Here is a 19,283-nt window from a genome sequence, read left to right on the forward strand (position 1 = left end):
TTCTCACACCAACCCCCCGGATCCACCACATTTGCCTAAACCCATCGACTACTGTTGGGTGTGAATCGAAGCTTCACTAAAATATGACCAAAGGCGAAAAAAGGGGGAGCAACTTACAACTTTTGAGAATTACTCCAATTTGTCTCCAGGGGCAAGTGGTGAAAACAGGCACCTGTTAGAAGAAGGACCTGTTTCTCCTTCTTTTGAATGAAGTCTGACTTTTTCTTTTCAAAGTTTTCCTGACACTATAGATTCTTCTGACAGGAACTGCACTGCGGGGGGAGGGCTCTGTGTTTAAAACCTTGATTTGGTTTTTCTCAGGCTTTAAAAACCACTGTAACCAAAAAACACGTGAAGTTGGAAATATTGTGTCTGACAGAGAGAGAGAGAGAGAGAGAGAGAGAGAGAGAGAGAGAGAGAGAGGGTGGGTTTATTTTTCCCTGTAACCAAAGAGAACACAAGTCCTAGCAGCCTTCACTCTGTTGTGTGACAGACTCACAAACGAGAACACACAGAACGGGAAAGATGTGCTCAGCCGAGCAGTTCCTGACGCCTGTCCATGAAAATGTGGCCTGTCTAGAATCTGGAAGGTCTGGCATTCTCCCAGGGCTGACACCCAGCAGCAGGGGGGGCTCACCCAGCAGCTGTGGGGCCCCCGGGGGCCTGCCCTGAACACATGGGAACCCCTGATTCCTATGGGAGACCGTCCCCCCTTCTGTGTCACTCCAGCACCTTCCCCCACAGTCACGGCGGGGAGAGAAGAGGCAGCAGGTCTTGAAGGAGATGGTGCCAGCCACAGAACACCCAAGGCCTTGCAGAGTCCAGCTGCCAGCAATGGAAGGGGCCACCCTGAGGCCAGGGAACAAGGAAGATAACATCTTCACAGGAGGGGTTGTTTCCCTGTCGAGACCCCTCCCACCCCGGGGAGGCATTTCACTCCGCCAAAGGAACCGACTAAAATAACATTTCATTTTCATAATAAAAAAATAAGTCTTTGATATATAAAAACTGGCCAGAATCCTTTCTCCACTCGACTGGTTACATGAGAAGGTCACCTTAGCGCGTGAATCAGCAGGTCTTGGGGGGGGGGGGGGCGTGCAGGGGAGGTGCCAGCCCATCACAGTAGTCACTGTACACCGAGCTTGGGGGTTCACAGTGGGAGTGGGCGCCGCAGGTGGCACCTGGCTGTCGCTTCAGGAACACAGGCCTTGCCAGCTTTAGGTGGGGGGTAGGGCGTGGGCCTTAGCAGCAGCCACTCTCCCCATGCGGCCCCAGGAAGGGTGAGCGGGAAGCCCCCCAAGCCCCCCATCACTTCCACAAGGGGTTGAGGATTTTCCCCAGCGTGGTCCTATTGGAGTCTTTCGCCCTGAGCGAAGCCCTGTTGTCCCCAGCGCCTCGGCCCTTCAGCAAAGGGGCTTCCGTGTTGCCCCGGGGCGCATCCGCAGCCGCTGGAGCCTTTTTGGGGGCCCGGGCGCTGCTGGCCCGCCGCAGGGCCGCGCTGTCTCTGCTCGCAGAGTCTTCGGGGACACCCTTCACCCTCAGCTGCCGCTGGGAGACGGTCCTCGTGAGGGCTCTGCCCACGGGAGGGGGCTCGGCCTTCGTGGCCCGCGAGGAGGAGGCCACAGTGTTGCGGGCGAAGCTCGGGACGGGCGGCGGGGCGCGGGGGCCGGCGGGGGCTGGCGGGGGCCGGGGCTCCTCTTCGGGGGGCTGTCGGCGCCCGGCGAGCTGGAGCGGCAGATCTTGGGCTCCTCGGGCTTCTGCCTGGGGACGTTCCTGAGCGGCTTGGCGCTGGGCTTCCTGCAGGCGCCCCGGGGCGGCGGCGCGGGCTCCTTCCCGGGCCGGGCGCTGACCGAGCCGCTGGCGCGCGGCAGCCTCTGCTCCTCGGGGCGCCGGGGCGACGTGTCCGCGGTGCCCTTCACGGAGCTGCGGCGCAGCCAGGGCGCCTCCGTGCTGCCGGGGGGCTCCCGCGGGGGCCGCTTCCAGCCCCCCGAGCCCCGGCTGGCCCTGGAGATGGGCACCACCTTGCGCATGCTCTCGCTCTCCCAGGAGGTCAGCGTGCGCACCGGCCGGGGCGCGGCGGCCACCGGGCTGCGCCGGGCACCCCCGGGCTTGGCGGCGCCAGGGGACGCCTCTTTGGGGGAGTTTCTCTTCGGCGCAGCCACCTCCTTCCCTCTGGCGGCTCTGTCCCTGGGAAGGGCAGCCTTGGGGCCCGGCCCGCTTTTCTCGGACACCGGGGCAGGGGCCGCCCCTGTGGGGCTGGAGGTGGAAACCTGGCTGCCCCCCAGCTCCCCGGCCCCAGAAGACACAGAGCCGTCCCCCTCGGCCCCCTCTCGGGGCTGCTCCCCTTCGGGCCTGCCGTCCGCGCCCTCTGAGCAGTCCAAGGTCAGCGAGCAGTCGGTGGTGTCGGAGATGTAAAACAGACGCCCCGGTTCTTTGTTCTCGGGGTCACTGCTGCCCATGGATGCCAGGGCTGCCCCGTCCTCCTCCAGGGCTGTGCTGACACCCCCCTGGGCGCCCCTGTCCGCAGGCATCAGGCTGCCGTTGCTGATCACGGGGGACGGCGAACGCCCGTCCTCAGAAGGCGCCGGCTCCACCGGGCAGTCATTCAGGGCCAGCCGCGCTGTCTCCTCGGAGTGCTTGGGACTCTGGAGCTCAAACTGGGCCAGCCCGGTGACCAGCTCGTGCTCCTTAATTCCCAGAGCCAACGGCGAGAGTGGCGGGGACAAGGCCGGGCCCAGGCCCACGGGTTCGCTGTTCCTCTTTCGCAGGACACTGACCCCGCCCCGCCCGGCCCGGGGCACAGCAGAGGCAGGGTCCCTAGGCCAGGGGGCCGTGAGGTGGCTCCTCCAGGCTGAGGGCGGGTGGGAGTCTTCCTCCTGGCCCTGTGCGGCCTGAGGTCTGTGTGCCTGGTGGGCGTCTGCGTCCCTCTGTCCTCCGGGCTCCGTCCAGGCTGCCGCGGGCTGGGCCTGGTGCGGGCTGCTGCAGGGCAAGCTGTTGAACGTGTTGAGCTCCTCGGAGCTGCCGGTGGAGCTCTCCAGGAAGGTCAGCAGCTCCCGGTCAGCAGAGGCGCCCAGGGAGAGGCGGGAGCGGCGGGTGTTGGGGGGTCGGTAGGAAGGGCTGACCGGCCTGGTGTGCAGGAAGGGGGGCAGGTCCTCCGTGCCCTTCTTGGTCAGCAGCTCCACGTCATTCTCACTGCTGCTCCTGCCGAATCCCCCCAGCTCCCCAGCCGTCCAGGACCGCCGCTTCTGCTCCAGCTCCTTTAGCCGCTGCTGCTGCCTCAGCTCCTGCACCTCCCGGTCATGGTTGTCCTGAATGAGGGGTGAAGGAAAACCGAAAGCTGCGTGAGACGCATGGGGTCCACGTGCAGCTCCAGAGCCGCCTCCCCTAAGACCCCCATGCAGTGACTGCGTGGAGGAGACTGTGTTGGTTGCCCAGGCGCTTGTCTGGAGGGAGGGTCCTGACCGGAGGAGCACACTAGCCGGGCCCCCACAATCTAAGATCGCCATGGGTCTCTGGGCCCAGCTTGTAGCTTTCCGATCAAGGCCCTGTTCCCTCGGCATGGGCTGCGATTCCACACCCCACAGCCTCGCGTCCCAGGAGATCCTGCTTGGCTTCTCAGCTGGCTGTGAGAGTAGCACTTTCAGGAATGAGCTCTTTGGGTGATGGCAGAGAAAAACATCATGGATGTTTAAAGAGGGGGCCCGACAAAGATAAACAGCTGGGACTACATCAAATTAAAGAGCTTCTGCACAGCAAAAGAGACAATAACAAAAACAAAGAGAAACCCCACCAACTGGGAGAACATTTTTGCACCCAACACTAATGATAAAGGACTGATCACAAAAATCTGCAAAGAGCTGATGAGACTCAGCAACAACAAAGAAAATAATCCAGTCAAAAAATGGGCAGAAGAGCTAAAAAGAAACTTCTCTGAAGAGGAAATGCAAATGGCCAACAGGCATATGAAAAAATGTTCAACATCACTTGCCATCAGGGAAATGCAAATCAAAACTACCATGAGATACCATCTTACACCAGTGAGAATGGCACATATTAAAAAAACTAGCAACAACAAATGCTGGCGAGGGTGTGGAGAAAAAGGAACTCTTCTGCACTGTTGGTGGGAGTGCAAACTGGTCCAACCACTGTGGAGAGCTGTGTGGAGATTTCTGGACCTACTAAACATAGAGCTTCCATATGATCCAGCAATTCCACTCCTAGGTATTTACCCAAAGGACACAGAAACATCAATTCCAAAGAACACCTGCACCCCTATGTTTATAGCAGCACTGTTTACAATAGCTAAGCTTTGGAAACAACCCAAATGCCCAAAAATAGATGACTGGATCAAGAAGATGTGGTACATATATACCATGGAATATTACTCAGCATTCAAAAAAGATAAACACATGCAATTTGCAGCAACATGGATGGCACTGGAAGGGATCATGCTCAGCGAAATAAGCCAAAAAGAAAAAGAAAAATACCGGATGGTCTCACTCATAGCAGGAATCTAGAAAACTTAAATAAGGGACCAGGAAAATGAATAACTATAAGAAAGTGAAAATCAAAATCAACAAAAAACTATGAACCAGAGACACTTTTAGGGGGGCGGGGGCGGGAGGGGAGGGATTGGGGTCAGAATGGGGGGGCTGCAATTGTATGGGGAATATAACAAAATTTATAAAAAAAAAAAAAAAAAAAAAAAAACATCGAGTGAAGTGAAAAAAAAAAAAAAAAAAAAAATAAAGAGGGGGCCCGAAATGATCCCCGTGTCCCAAGGACACGGCTTCACACACTCATGCCTGCACGCTCCTGTGTAGCGCCATCTACTTGATCTGATTTGGATCCACAAGTGCACACCAAGGATACTGAAGTGCCTTTCAGCCTCCGTGCTCAGACTGCTCCCTGGTAAAGAGACCCCAGCAATGCCACGGTGTCCTGTCCCTCGTGCCCCACCCTGCGTTTGCAATCAGCAAAAGGATTTGCCTTGTAAATCCTTCTACCTTGCACACTGCTCCAAGCACCCGCTCCCCCACCAAAACAGCTGAACCCACACCCCCCAGAGCTGGCTCCTCTGCCTGGCTGTGCACTTTCAATATATTGGTGTCAAGGAATACGCGCTCTCGCAACCCCGGTCTAGGGCTGTTCGCACTCTTAACTCAACAACCAAGTTCCTCAAATGGGCTTTCCCTTCCAAGTTTCTGGAAGGCTTTGGCTCTGCCTGGTGGCTCTTGGCTCCTCCCACAGCTCTGGCCTTAGCCTTCCCACTGTGGCAGGGGGTCTGGGCTAAGCACATCGCACGGGGTCTCACAGGCCTGCAGGAGTGAGGGTCTGACTAGGAGTGAGGGTCACACACCTCGGCTCTGAAAGAGCCAACTCGGCCTCAACCCCCCCATCCACCACCCCTGCTGAGCTCACTGCTTGGAACAGGGAGAGCCGACATGGCCCCAGGCTCTCTCCCAGCTGGAGAGGAAGGAGGGGTGGGTGGCTCAAGTCACTCTGGGCTCCCACGTAGGGCTGGAGAGAAATTTCACCAGCCCCTCAAAGAAATTTTGCAAAGGACAAATGTGCCTTTCAAATATAGCAGTAGAGATGATGCACAAGTATTTGATTTCTCATCTCCACGGAGAGGAGAGGATACGAGGCGGCATGTTTCTCATTTGAGGCTTTATGTGCAAAGCCAAACCACCCAGAGAATTTTCAGAGATTATTGGAATCAGAGGCTGACAGGCGAGAAAAGTAGCTGTTATTGCTAGCACTTTGGCCACTAGCAGGCTCCTTAAGTATCAGAGAATTCTGAAGCCTGCTGAGCAAGGACAGCAGGTGACACGGTAGTCCACGGCGCCAGCCCTGGCGATGGCTAGGGAGCTTGGAAGAAGTGAGGGCCTTCTGATGATCCCACCCCACAGAGGTCTCCCCGAAGAGGGTGTTCTCTCCTGCAGACAGGGGTGAGACGCGTCACAGAGACTTTAATCTGGCAACTGCCATCGTAATAAGCGTCACTGAGCAAAGGCCTTCAGGGCATCGGAGCAAGTGTTGGTGTAAGTAGCTGGACCCCTGACGAGACAACACAGCACGTGGGGCTGGGGTGGCAGAGGCACTTGCCAGTAATCCCAACAAGGCCGGCCACACTCCCTGGCCCAATTTCCCTGAAACCATGGAAATGCTGAACCTCCGCCGTGGGCAGAGGGCTGGGTCTGGAAGGAGGACAGTAAAAAGACCAACAACTCTGAAAACCCGAGATGCCATCAGCCATACCTTAACTGCTTTGTTGAACTTGACACAAAAGTCCCTAAATATCTGAAGGCATTCGTCCAGTTTCATGGTTTCTTTGTCTTCACAGAAAAAGTCTATCAGGGTGTGGGCCTCGTCCCGCAGCTCCTGTTTCCAGCGCTCCAAGTCCATCAGCTTCTCCGTGGCAAACTGCAGGAAGACAAACAGGCATGGTGAGCTGCTGAGGTGCTCAGCACCCCGTCCAGGGCCCGGGAGACTGGTGCTCCTGGGCTCGTGTCAGGTTTCAGAAAAAGAAGGTTCACGGCAAGTCCAATGTGCTCAGAGCCAAAAGGAGAATAACTCAAAAGAAACTCGGGCAAGCAGGGTGAACTCGTGTGAGGCCTGGAAGATGATGAGCTTCCACCTTGAATGCCACCAACACATGTCATGGCAAAAATGGCACAGGGGCGCTGTGGCTTTATCAGGACCCACACTCCTCTGTCCTTCCATGTCTTCTGGGGGTGGGTGGTTTACTGAAGGCTCCAAAGTCACTTGCTTGTATTGACAAGTTGTCCTACCTGAGGAGGATTTTAAACTCAATCCCAAGGGAGCTGTGTCAAGGTCAGTGTTACCCCCAAGGACTAAAGCCATCAGCTTTAACCAGGGGTGTTTCTTCAAGTTCCCTGGGAGACTCTTCTACAGTCCATGCCTGTTTCTCCCTTAACAGTTTTGTAGGCTTGGTGTGGGCTCGTCACTATGTTATTAAAACAGGAGATTCTGTTGGGCCCCAACACTTAGGAATTCTGCCCTGCACAAGGCCCCCCTCCTCATTGTCCCCAATTCACTCTTTCCTCCTCTTCCTTCTCTCCAACTCAGTGTCGCTCAGGCTGCTACAGATTTGGACCCTGCCTCCACTAAGAGAGGAGTTACCTTCCTCAAGGTTCCCAACCCTTTTAAATGGGGCTCTGCGTGGGCCAAGGGCATAGCAACACTTCTGAAGAACAGCCCAGCAACACTGAGCGCCGAGTTGGAGCGAGGGTGCAGCCCGCCTGAGGAGCCACAGCCTCTTGGAGACTGACCTTTGGGGTCACACTCGGGTCTCAGGTTGCTGTCCTTCTCCCTGGGGAGCAAAGCTGATGTGAGAAGGAATGTAGGAAGCATCTCACACATTCTTGTTTTCACCAAGGTTTATATCTGGAAAACTTCTTTATGAGTGGGGGCTGGGCCTAGGACATGGTGAGCTCACTGGAAAGTGGGTTCAAGGCGAGGCATCGTTGCTTAGGCATCATTTCAGAACTACAGAACTCAGGAAGAAATTCGAGAAGACTAGTCAGCCCCATTCACAACCTCCTTCTATTACACCAAACCAGTCAAGAGGTGGGAGAAAAGCAAAACTATTCAGGAAACAAAATACCAGAGAAAGTAACCATCTGAGTCAGCAGCCCCAGGCTGAATGTGGATTCACGCTGTATTTTTCTTTACGGGAGCGAAGAGTATTAATGAAAAGATAAATCTTTGCCTGTCATTCTTTCACAGGGGGAAAAATGGATTCCAGCCAAGAGCAGCTCAAGTGCAGGAAATCAGCACTCCTGACAAGAGCCTGCAACAGGGCTCAGCCCCTCCTGTGTCTCATCCCCAGACCCTGTGGACAGAAAAGACCAGGGAAGGTGATGGCACGAGGGGTTAAGTCTCAGCACTCTGAAGCTATCGCCAGCCACTGCAGCATGAGTTCGATACCCGTTGGGTCAGAGCCAACCCACATGGCGCAGCAGACCTCTCCTGTCTGGCCCGCTGCTCCCCTCAGCAGTGTATTTCAGTCCCTCTGCCTGTTCTGCTCCCCACTCTGTCTCTAGTGAATCCCCTCACCCCGCACCCCTCACCCCCACCCCCCCGACTCCCGTACCTCTGGCCTACACCCCAGCGCTTGAATGCATAAAATAAAATAAATCTTAAAAAAAGAAAAAGAAAAGGCCAGGGAGAAGCACAGGCACCCTGCAGTCACCTTCAGGACTTGGGAAAATGAAATAAGAATATAGATCTGAAAAATAAACTATTTGCTAAGAGTTATTTTTAGATCCCTTCCCACACCATCAGGGCCACAAAGGAAAAAGTCCAAAGTCACATGAGCAACGGTGAATGGCAGCAGAGGTGGCAGCGCGTTCAACTTTCCATTCTAACTTGTGGGCGCTGGACCAAAGTTCCAAACCAATCTGGTCCCTGTTCCTCCCCCAAAGGGTCATCATACTGAACCCAATCTGCAAACCTATTGCTATCATTTTCAACTCAGAAATCCTGGATGGTTTCCCTCCATGTAGAGACCACAGGCCCCATTTTCAGCCCAGCGTTCAGAGCCCTTTGGGGCTGTCCCTGCCCTCCCTGAAACAATTGCATCTCCCCTACTTAAAAAAGACACTGAAGTTATTAAAAAAGAAAAATAAATTGCTGTGTGGCCCACCCAGGATCAAACTCATGCTGCAGTGGCTGGCGATAGCTTCATAGTGCCGAGACTTAACCCCTTGTGCCACCAACCTCCCTGGTCTTTTCTGTCCACAGGATCTGGGGATGAGACACGGGTGGGGCTGAGCCCCGTGTAGGCTCTAAAAACGACCAGAAAGGGGAGCTTGGGAGTTCCAAGTTGCCCTCAAAGAACCATCCAGAGCGACAGCCCAGCACTGCCCAGTAGTGTAAGATGTTAACACTTAATTAAGGACTCGGGGGATGAGACACCGGAACTCTGGTCTCCAGGGATGACTGGTTTTCTCCTTGAATCCTGGGTTTATCTGTGTGACTGTTTCCCTGGACGGTTTTCCTACTATCGAGTGTCCCTGTGCTGGGTGGGCTTTGTTGTTTCACTTACAAAAAAAAATCTGTGCATTTTCAAGGGGATAGGAGATTTTGGTTCTATATGAAGAAAACACAGAACACGTGTCTCACAGTAAAGATAAACTCACAGCTGAGCCAAGCGAAATGAAATGCTTGCTGACGGAGCTGGGGCTCGGGAGAGGTAAGGCAACGGCGAGGAAGTAACACGAACGTCAGAGCTCGCGGCTCCTTCCAGCATGGAAGGTCCAGCACACAGGTGCCCGCTCCAGGGCACAGGCATTCAAGGAAGCCCACTGTCCCGCCAGCACCAACAGCCACATTTTTTTAAATAAGGAAGATAAAAGAAGTAACGTCAGACGCAAGGAGTGAGTCAGAGTGAGCTGTCACAAACATGTCCACTCTGCTGTTTTCTGTTGATGTTATTCGGACACACCCTGTGGGGTTGATGTCTTTGGGGTGCTGATAGGCACGGAGAACCTGTGTTCTGTGTTCTGTTCTTATTGTAAAACATGCCAAGACGCAACTAGCTGCTTCCATAAAAACAAGGGAAGGACAAGAACCCATTTACTATTTCTGTCCAAAATGTTGATTGAGAGGCAGGAAATGCTAAAACCAGGGTTTAAAACCAAACCCTGAGCTGCCGAGCTTAAGCCCCCGAAGCTGGGAGTAGCAAATTGCTAACACAAGAGGGAGATCAGCCCCTAAACAAACACCCTCATCTTAGACCACAAGCACCATCCCCAGCTAAAAGGCAATCTGCAAAGAAGGGGCACTGAAATACAAAGTCCCTTGTGCCAACTGGGGGAATAGTGTGAACAGGAACTTGCTGCTTCCACAAGCACACCCATGCAAACCCAACCAGCCTGCGGTGCCGCTGGCAGGTGGCATTAGAGGGGCTGTCAGGAATCCCCCACGAACCTGCAGGAAATCTTCCATCTGCTGACACAGCTCACTGTCCTGCTGGATGTTCTCCTTCAGGGACCTTGTCCTGACAAAGAGCGAATGCAGCTCCGCCTCCGTGCTATCCAGAGACAACCTGGAAGAAGAAAGGGGGGTTGGGCAGGCACTGCTGGGGAGCCACATACGGTGTGGGGACATCAGACAAGACCAGCCTCAGGGAAGACAAGACCAACAGAGGGGAAGCCGCTGAGATGGCCCATATTTAGGGCTCCCCCAGTGTTTATTTAAGGGGTGATTCCTTCCTCAAGATACACACCAGATCAAAGAGAGCAGATGGAGCGAGATAAACCAACTTGTAAAGCTTTTCATTAACTAGCCTGAGCACCTTTGTGCAACAAGCCGGCAGGACTGGGGTTCTTACACTCCCCTCTGGTCACAAACACAAACACAAGAGCTTCAACTCAAGAAAAGCTGGGCAGCAATGCTGAGAATCCTGAGCTTGACAGGGATGCGGGAGACGCCCAGGGCCTGCAGGGCCTGCTGCTCTAGCCTAGAAGGAATTAGCACAGCTGACATCCTGCCGGGGATTGGCATCTGGGGATGAGGCTTTTGTTATAAACCTCAAATCCAGGTTATTGAGAGGGAATGATATTTATCACATCCAGTAAAATGAATTGGTAGAACCTAAAATCCAGGCAGAATCCAATTAGCAAGTCCATACATCAGGATGCGTCTTGGCTTCCACCGTCAACCTTGACTTTGTGCTGTGCAGTAGGCTTCCTACAGCCACTGGTGCCCACCTACCACCCCTCTATACTGCCCAAGGGCACCTCCCCTTCGGTGACAAATCAACAAGCCTTACTGAATAGGGCTATTTCTAAGACAGCATCTAGCTAACCTTCCCCATCTAACTAACTCTGACCACAAGTTACTATTTCACAAATAAAACGGTGAGTCCTCTCTCTACAGACTTCTCTTAGTAACTTTTTTACACTAATCAGAGGAAAACTCATCGCACACATATTTCTTTTAGTAATTAAACACCAAAACAGTTGCTCTCTCCTAAAATGTTTATTCTTTGGGGGGATAATCTGATCTGTAAATGTGGACTGTGAGCTGTTCACGCCTCTGGGCGAATAATCTCACTTTGGAGAAGACATGTAATCTGTGGTTAGATTTTCAGAGTCAGGAACATGGGCGCACTGGCCAACGATAGGGCTTAGCTTGACAAAGTCATGAGTCATGTGTTTGTGCATATGGCTCAGAGCTGTCCTTACTGGAGACAGGAGCGAGGCCAACCTACAAAGTGGGGGGAGGGGGGCGCTCTGCAGAGGCGACTCTGGGTCTCTCGTCCCAATTCTGCATTCAGTATGTCACATGAGTAGCCTGGAATCAGCAGTGCTGTCACCATGGCAATCAGCAAATGCCACAAATCAGGACTTGTTTCCCGAAAAGCTGATCATTAAACATTGACCCCGGACGCATGAATATGGATTTAAATTTCAACACACAACTCCAAATAGCACGTGTACAAGGATTGTGGCTCCATCACAATACACATCTACATTAGCACCAGAAGCAGATTAAAGGGATGTAAATAGAGCTCAGTGTTTGGTAGTTTGGTAGATACTTTCTCTGTAAAGTTGAGTGACTAATTTAAAACAAAATCCTTTCACAGTCCTTGGGAAGGTTCCAACTTCTAATGTGATAGAAAACAAACGTACCATGTTAGATTTGACAAGGAAACAGTGATGCATGGCCTTGGAAGGTTTACTGATACATATAAACTTCAAGGCTGTGCTGTTTGAGCTCTATCTTTTGGGTGTGGATAAATTTCTTAATTCATATTTTTTTTATACTTGTGATATTCATTAGAATAGACTGCAATAAGTTTTTTACATTTAAAATACAGATTAATTTTTCAAAATCCCCAAATTCCAAAGGAGTGTGTGTATGTGTGCGCACATGCACACATGCAGACACACACACACCTTGGTATGCAAATGAAAGGAAGGTCCAAAAGTTCAACAAGGTAAAGCTTTTTAAAATTTAAACTTGAATCCAAAGTTGGTTATTATGAAAAGGCAGTTTAAGAAAACCCTTGAATTTTCAGTTTTGGTCTTCCCTACTTACCTAGCAGCCTCCTGCACATGATATAATTTTTCAGAAAAGTTTAGAAGAATGGCATCTTTCTTTTGAGCTTCCTGGAAGGAAAACAGAAACAGAATTTTCTCTCGCTCCATGGATAAAGCTGGAAGGAAATCATTTTCTCAGGACGTCACAGAACCTTCAAATCACCGTTCCTGCTTTTACGCTTGATACATTCAGAGCAAGACCCCGAGACAAGAACTCCAGTTCTTAGTAAGATTTACCAGAAACCCCCACTCTCACAACACCTTTACCTTCCCAGAGGAACCGATCCTGACGTGAAACACAACTCTTGTGCATGAAAACTCAAAGGAAGGAGGTGGCCACGAGCAGGGTCCATTGTTTCTGAGCAAACCCAATCGTTCTTGCTGACAGGCACTCATGCCCACGAGCATGCCTTTAAATGGCCGAGATACCTTCAGCTGTTCAACCAGTTTGCACGCTGAGCTTAGTCAGAAGGTACACAGGGTGTTTGGACTGTTCACCTGTTCAGAGTGGATGAGGGAGGCAGCTGGGAAGGAAGCAATTACTAAGTGGGGAAGCTTCCTGACGTAGGCAGGGTCCCAGAACACAGATATAAGGACCAAAAGGGACTCCCAGGAGGCCACCTGCAAGCCACATGGGCAAAGAGGACATTTGCTGTTTTAATGCCCTGGAAAGAAACTTTAAAATGAGCACCGAGGTCAGCGTGTCCCCATCTACCGAAGAACACAGTAATAACGGGGTGTGTTATTTATAGGGAGCTCACTACAGACTGAACATTGAGCTAGATAAGCACCTGGTGAATTATCTCCTTCAACCCACTCAATGACCTGATATTGAGGTAATGAGTCCCATCACTATACGAAAAGATCGAGGGTCTTAAGTGAGTGGCTGCCAGAAGGGAAGGGAGAAAGGAAAAGTGGGCTAAAAGGAAAGTGGGCTGTGCTGAAAGAAGAAGGTGGGCTGTGCAGTGAAGGACGGACTTGGACTGTTAAGGGGAATAACAGATGCTGATGTATATGATGCGCCCCTAAACCCTGGATTATAAGTCAATGTCACTTCAATGAAAATGTAAATAAAATGAAAAGAAATGGAGGCCTCCAGGTTAAAGGGTCTCATCTGAGGAAGGACACGTCAGCAACCTCCCACTCGGTCCTCCTCTGAAGCTCACCCGGAAACTCGTACACAGCCCAGGGTCCTCCCAGGTTAACACCAAGCTACATAATTGCTTTCATGCCAGGTGATTCCATGGAGGAAAAACACATCACGCTTCGTCATTGAGATTATTTTACAGCCACGAGATGACATATGCTTGGCTGATTTTTCACTTTAAGTGGCTATTATGGCCTCCCACACACCCAGCTCACGGTGGCAGTGATGGGCAGTGGTTCAGCCCCAAATCCCAAGCGAGCGGGCAGGCAACCAGACTCACAAGGCACGAAAAAAACAAAAACAGAAGTGACCCTGATCATCATGCTGAGTCCCCCACTTTCTGCACACAGCTGGTCAACAGCCAGTCAATTTGTTAGGGGGAAAAGGATGTCCCAAAGCAAATTCTATACAGGCTTTGTGGACTCCACCCCCACCCCAGGTCAAAGCCAAAGACACTGGGAACTCCAAATCCCATCACCACCAAAGGGAAGGTGGCTGGGACCTGAGGGTGGGGTTAAGCAGCCAGGTGGATATAAAAGGCAGACACGTGGGCTTTGGAGGATCCCCCATTTTTGGCTCTCCCCCAGCTCGCAGCGTCCGGCCAGCTCTGAGAGTGACTTTGGGTTTCCAGGTCGTCGGATCGGGTAGGACGCATTAAAGACTTTATTTCCCTATTTTCTCCCTGAGTTGTACATTTTCCTTATTTCCTTTTCTCTTGTAAATAAACCTTTTGTTAACCTTTTGTGTGTGTCTGTAGTGGAGTATTAATAAGTCCCTTTAAAGCGCGCGGGTGAGGACCCACAGCCAGGAACCCGTTTAATATCGGGACTGCTCTATAACAAATTCACCATCAGAAATGTCTCGACACCTCACCCAGGCCTCTACTTGCCACCCATGCGGCCTTTTCTCTCTTAGACACTCAGTCTACATTTCAACCCAATTTCTCACCAAGAGGAACTCCTATTTCCAATTCTCTCCAATTCAGTGCATTCTCCACATCACCTGACACTCCTAAAAACAAAGCAAAGCTAATCCTGCTATTACGCTCGGCACAAACTTGGATTGGTTCCCCATTTTTAAAGCATGGAATCCAAATGCTCAGTTTTAGGATGTGAATTCTTCATCATCAGGCTTCACTGCCCTCTGCCTCCCTCCACCAACCCCTTGGCTTCCCTCAAATCCCATAACCCTAGGAGCAGCTTAAGTCAGGAACTGGCCAAGAGAACCGTCTTGCCCTTTCTCAACCCAGGCACACCATCTCACACCTCAGAAAGACCTCAGCGCCCCAGGGGGACACATTAATCTCTGTATTAATCATTTCCACATACCTGTGCCACAAAGTGCAGAAGATTCATCCCAGGTTTGTTTGCTTTTGTGTCTGCCAATTTGAGCAAAGAAGACAGTTTAAATCCTACTGCATTGCCAGCGTACCCTCCCTGAAGAAGACAAATCAAAAGAAAAAAAAAATAGGCATATACCTTTAGACACACACGTGAAGTTGGATAATCAACATTTGAAATTTTTTTGGAGCTCTACTTACTGCATTCATGATATTCCCCGCCTGTAGCACCAAGTGTAATATGGAATGTAGCTCTTCACAGGATATCAGTTCTGTCAAGAGGAACACACCACAGAACCTCAGAGAAGCCGCTGGGTTACATGCATCAGAGACAATATCACTTCCAAGTTCAAGTGTTGAAGCAAGCCCTGACCCTTAGCTCTAAATAAAGGCAGAAAAAACACGAGTGGAGCCTCTCATGCTGTGTTCTACCTGATGCTGCTGACAATCACCATCCCAGACCCCCAGTGTCTAGCTGGGAATCAAATATGGGGGACAGTCAACACAAGACATTAGGGTACAGGAATGATTTTTTTTTTTTCTCAGCAGTTATTTCTTTTTTCCCCTTGACATCCATTTGCCTTTAAGACTGTATTTATGGAATATGAAAACTAAGAGTGAGACACATTTTGCTAAGCCCATGAGCAATGGGGAGATAAAACAGAAGCAGTCAGGCTGCAATGACATGTAAATAACTTGCAAAGCACCCGCCCTCAGGCCCAGGCACTCAAGAGATTCTTTCCATTTTATTCAAAACCATCCGTTTCATTTGGCTTGACTTAAAGGCTTACAAAGGAGCTTATCACTATAATATATTGTTCCTTAAACAGAGCATTCTTTTGTACACACACCTATGCTAAGAAACAATATTAAAAATTGCTAATGTATTTGAAAAGCTAAAAGGGCCTGATTATTAAAATGACAGAATAAAGAGGCAATAAAATCTCAATATGTTTTCAATTTCCTCCATGAGTCTGGTAGTATTTTCAAAAAATTACACTTGGATCACTGCCTATATTGTGTTATCTAAGAAGGCCAGTTTTTGAAGGGTAACCAGATAAGAAACGCTTCCACCAGGCCCACATATTCGCATCGCTCAATATGAAAACATATTCTTTCATCTCTGTTGGAACAGAATTGGTCCTCCTTCCAAAGTTGCTGCAGTAGTCTTGGAATAGGTATTGGAAGAAATTTTTGAAGACCTCTATACTGAAAGAATTCTCCTTAATCTTAGTCTCCTCTCTAAAACGAAGAAAATACGATGGACTGAAGAAAACAACTTTATCTCAGTACAGGCCAGAGCAACTGAACAGGAAAACCACCAGGATTGAACAATTCTTGACAACAGTTAACAAGAAATCCAGAAAATGACTGTGAGGACCTCAGGCTGGAGCTGAGGAATATGGAAAGGGCGGGTCAGGGAGCGCCAGAGCGGAGGGACGCAAACTCCTGCATTCACCCTGCATTCCCAGAGTCTGCAACACCAGGCAAAGCTCCCGCCCCGTCGGAGAGAGGAAAGTGATTCTGAGGGGTCTTTCCAAGCTGGGCAAGTGTTCAGCAAGTTGTTCGAAGAAATGGGATTGAACAGCTTGCCCCTCTCCACCAAACAGCCCGGCAGGCGTCAGGGTCTGGGGAGAACAGTGGCAAGAAGGCACCACACGGGACAGAAACACCAGAAACCTAGGCAGAAGAACCAGACTGGAGATGCCTGGGCGCGTCAGCACTCAGGGGGCCTGCACTTTGGGAAGTGGGTCCTTGACACCCAGAGGCTGGACCAAAGATGGAGAAAGGGACAGGTCCAGGGGCCCAGGCTTTGAGCATAAGCCACCACATACACACCACACGCACAGACACTAGACACCACACACAGACACCACACACTACACGCACACACAATGCACCGCACACTCAGACTGAACACACGTACCCTCAGATACCACACACACTATACACAGCACACGCCAGCTCCACCCAGACAGCTAACCTAAGAGAGAAATGAGAACCAGCTATAACCAGCAAGGTATTTACGCCAAATCTTGGAATGAAAGAAACTTAGCTTTAGGGGAAGGTGATATGCTAATTAATTGATTGATTGGTCAATTAATTAAGTAATTTATTAACCAGAGGGAAAAGTAAATAGAAATAAACTTCAATGCCCGCCACAGCCACCTCTCATTTCTCTTTTCAAAAATGACACTGAAAAGTATGAATCACACAAACAAACATTGCTTCAAATGTAGTACGTGAGTAAGAGTTCAGTTTAGACATAGAAATAAAAGCCACATGGCCAGCAGTCGGGAATGGAGGTGAAGAGAAAGTTGTCAAACCACATCACGGAGCAAGCTACACCTTCCTCACAGTGAAAACTGGAGCAAGGCAAGACCAAAACACTGCCATGTCCGCTGTCAGAGTCCCCCAACAAGACCCAGCACAGGCAGTGAGGAGCACCCAGGACGACTGTGGGCTGACTGTGCAGTTGACTGTTTTCAGGGTGTATCAGAAGGGGGACTTTCCATTTCTAATCTCCATCAAATCATGCTTAAGAATAAACTGCCACCCGAAGTCACGAAAACAAAGTAAATAAAGCATTATGTATTCACCTACCCTTTGTAGCAGTTCTCAGGATTGTTATATCTGTGTACAGAGCCGAACAAGAAGGTAAAAATTCCTTCTTTAGCACCATGGCTTCAATCCGAAGTGAGTAGCTGAAAGATAAAAAGTGAAACTGTAGCTCTCAATGTCATTAATTTAAAAAACTTACTCTGCAAAGTACAAAGATTGAGATCCTTACTTTGGCACCTGAATTAAGCGGTGCAGAAAGGAGTCTGCCAGGGACAGCTTGGAAACATCTCCAGTGAAAGATTTTAATTTCTTTATCTAAAAGACAAAAGGAAAGGGTAGGAGGGAAGAGAAAAAAACAACATGATTAAAATGTAACATTATTAAATTTCACCTTGGAATTCCATTAAGAAAATAGAAATTCAGTGTTAAGTTCACATTAATAAAAATGTGGAGCTAAGAAAAGACAGAAAGGGAAATCATCGCCTGTACTATTTTGTTTTTTTGCAAGAAAAACCAGATAATGTGGGTATAACAATCCATATAAACTAGAAAGTGGGTGGGCCTCCCTGGAGGTGCAAGGGGTTAAGTACCGCACTATAAAGCAATCCACAGCCTCTGCAGCAGAAGTTCGATCCCTGGCCAGAGAGCAACCCACATGGCGAGGCAGACCTCTCCTGTCTTGCCCGCTGCTCCCCTCAGCAGTGTATTTCAGTCAATCTGCCTGTTCTGTTCCCCACTCTGTCTTTGGTGAATCCTCTCCCCCTCCCCTTCCCACCCTGCATCTCTGGCATGTGCCCCAGCTCTTATATGCATAAATAAATACATCTTTTAAAAAATTAATAAACTAGAAAGTAGGAACCACTAAGACCCCCCAGGGAGGACACTGAAGGGAGTCTGAGAGAAGGTCAATCTGAGGATAAAAATGTTCTGGAAGTTGGAATGGGGAAGGGAGCTCATTGTCTGGAAGAAGAAAGAAGAGGCTGGATGGTGACTAGGACAGTCTCTTTCTCATAAGTAAAGCAATCTTATTCTGGATGTGAGCTACTTCGGCTGGGCAGGGTGTAACACAGATCTTTCTGGGAACAAATGCCACTGCACATACATAAGCTTTACAGGAAGGGGCTAGTGTATGTAGTCCTGGGTCTCCAGAGGAAAGATTCCAGCATCTATGCCCCCACCCCATGCCCACACACTAGACACTGGGGCTAGGACTACAGTGATGATTCGTTTCATCTGCTGCTCATTTTTATTTTCTAGAATGCCTACAATGAACAAGTATTTCTCTTGCAAAAAAAAAAAAAAATGACACTGAAAAGTATGAATCACACAAACAAACATTGCTTCAAATGTAGTACGTGAGTAAGAGTTCAGTTTAGACATAGAAATAAAAGCCACATGGCCAGCAGTCGGGAATGGAGGTGAAGAGAAAGTTCTCAAACCACATCACAGAGCAAGCTACACCTTCCTCACAGTGAAAACTGGAGCAAGCCAAGACCAAAACACTGCCATGTCCGCTGTCAGAGTCCCCCAGCAAGACCCAGCACAGGCAGTGAGGAGCACCCAGGACGACCGTGGGCCGCCTGCGCAGCTGACCGTTGTCATCAGCTCTTCCCACTCCTTATTGTCCTTAATACAGCTGAATCTCCTCCTGACCCCACCCCACCACGTTGGATGCCCATAAAAATAACATGACTTTTAAACCTCTATAAAAATAGGAAGTGACAGCTCACAAACAGAAAGGAGACAGTATTTACAAAGACCCGCGCACACAAGTATCAACAACAATTATCTGAAAATACGAGATGGGACTGTGCAGACGTGCACCCTGATGTTAAGTCTGGCCCTTGGATTATTCCTCAGTATAACTGGAAAAAATATTCCTGCACAAATGTGAAAAGAAAAAAAAGATGACTTTCTTTGTGATGAGCAGGAAAAAAATAGCCATTTACAGAACGGTGTCATTTCCTCTACCTTTGGGTCCCAAAGTGACAGGATCACTTTAGTCTTGCTAAATTTAAGGGCAGATGGAACCTCTGGTTTAGTTTAACTCAAGTCAGTTTCCAGTTTTGGAACTACGGAGGCCTCAGGAAGATCCTTCTGGACTAGTTTAACAACCACTATATATGGGCAGGGGCAGCGCGAGGTTGCATCTCCTGTAAGG

At 50.0% G+C, this 19,283-nt stretch overlaps 1 protein-coding gene across 1 annotated transcript in view; it reads right to left on the reverse strand.

Moving 5' to 3' along the window:
- Nucleotides 1-1,092: 1,092 nt before the first annotated feature.
- FHDC1 (FH2 domain containing 1) overlaps nt 1,093-19,283 on the reverse strand; it is a 30,294-nt gene continuing 12,103 nt past the window's right edge. Inside the window, 9 exon segments of the mRNA XM_037496599.1 lie at nt 1,093-1,704; nt 1,707-3,308; nt 6,262-6,426; nt 9,958-10,075; nt 12,073-12,143; nt 14,550-14,657; nt 14,762-14,832; nt 17,165-17,265; nt 17,352-17,437. Of these exon segments, the coding sequence (XP_037352496.1) occupies nt 1,309-1,704; nt 1,707-3,308; nt 6,262-6,426; nt 9,958-10,075; nt 12,073-12,143; nt 14,550-14,657; nt 14,762-14,832; nt 17,165-17,265; nt 17,352-17,437 (2,718 nt within the window). The 3' untranslated portion in view covers nt 1,093-1,308.

This window comes from Talpa occidentalis, unplaced genomic scaffold (assembly GCF_014898055.3).
Source record: "Talpa occidentalis isolate TD23 unplaced genomic scaffold, MPIMG_talOcc4v2.1 talOcc4.8, whole genome shotgun sequence".
Lineage (NCBI taxonomy): Eukaryota > Metazoa > Chordata > Mammalia > Eulipotyphla > Talpidae > Talpa > Talpa occidentalis.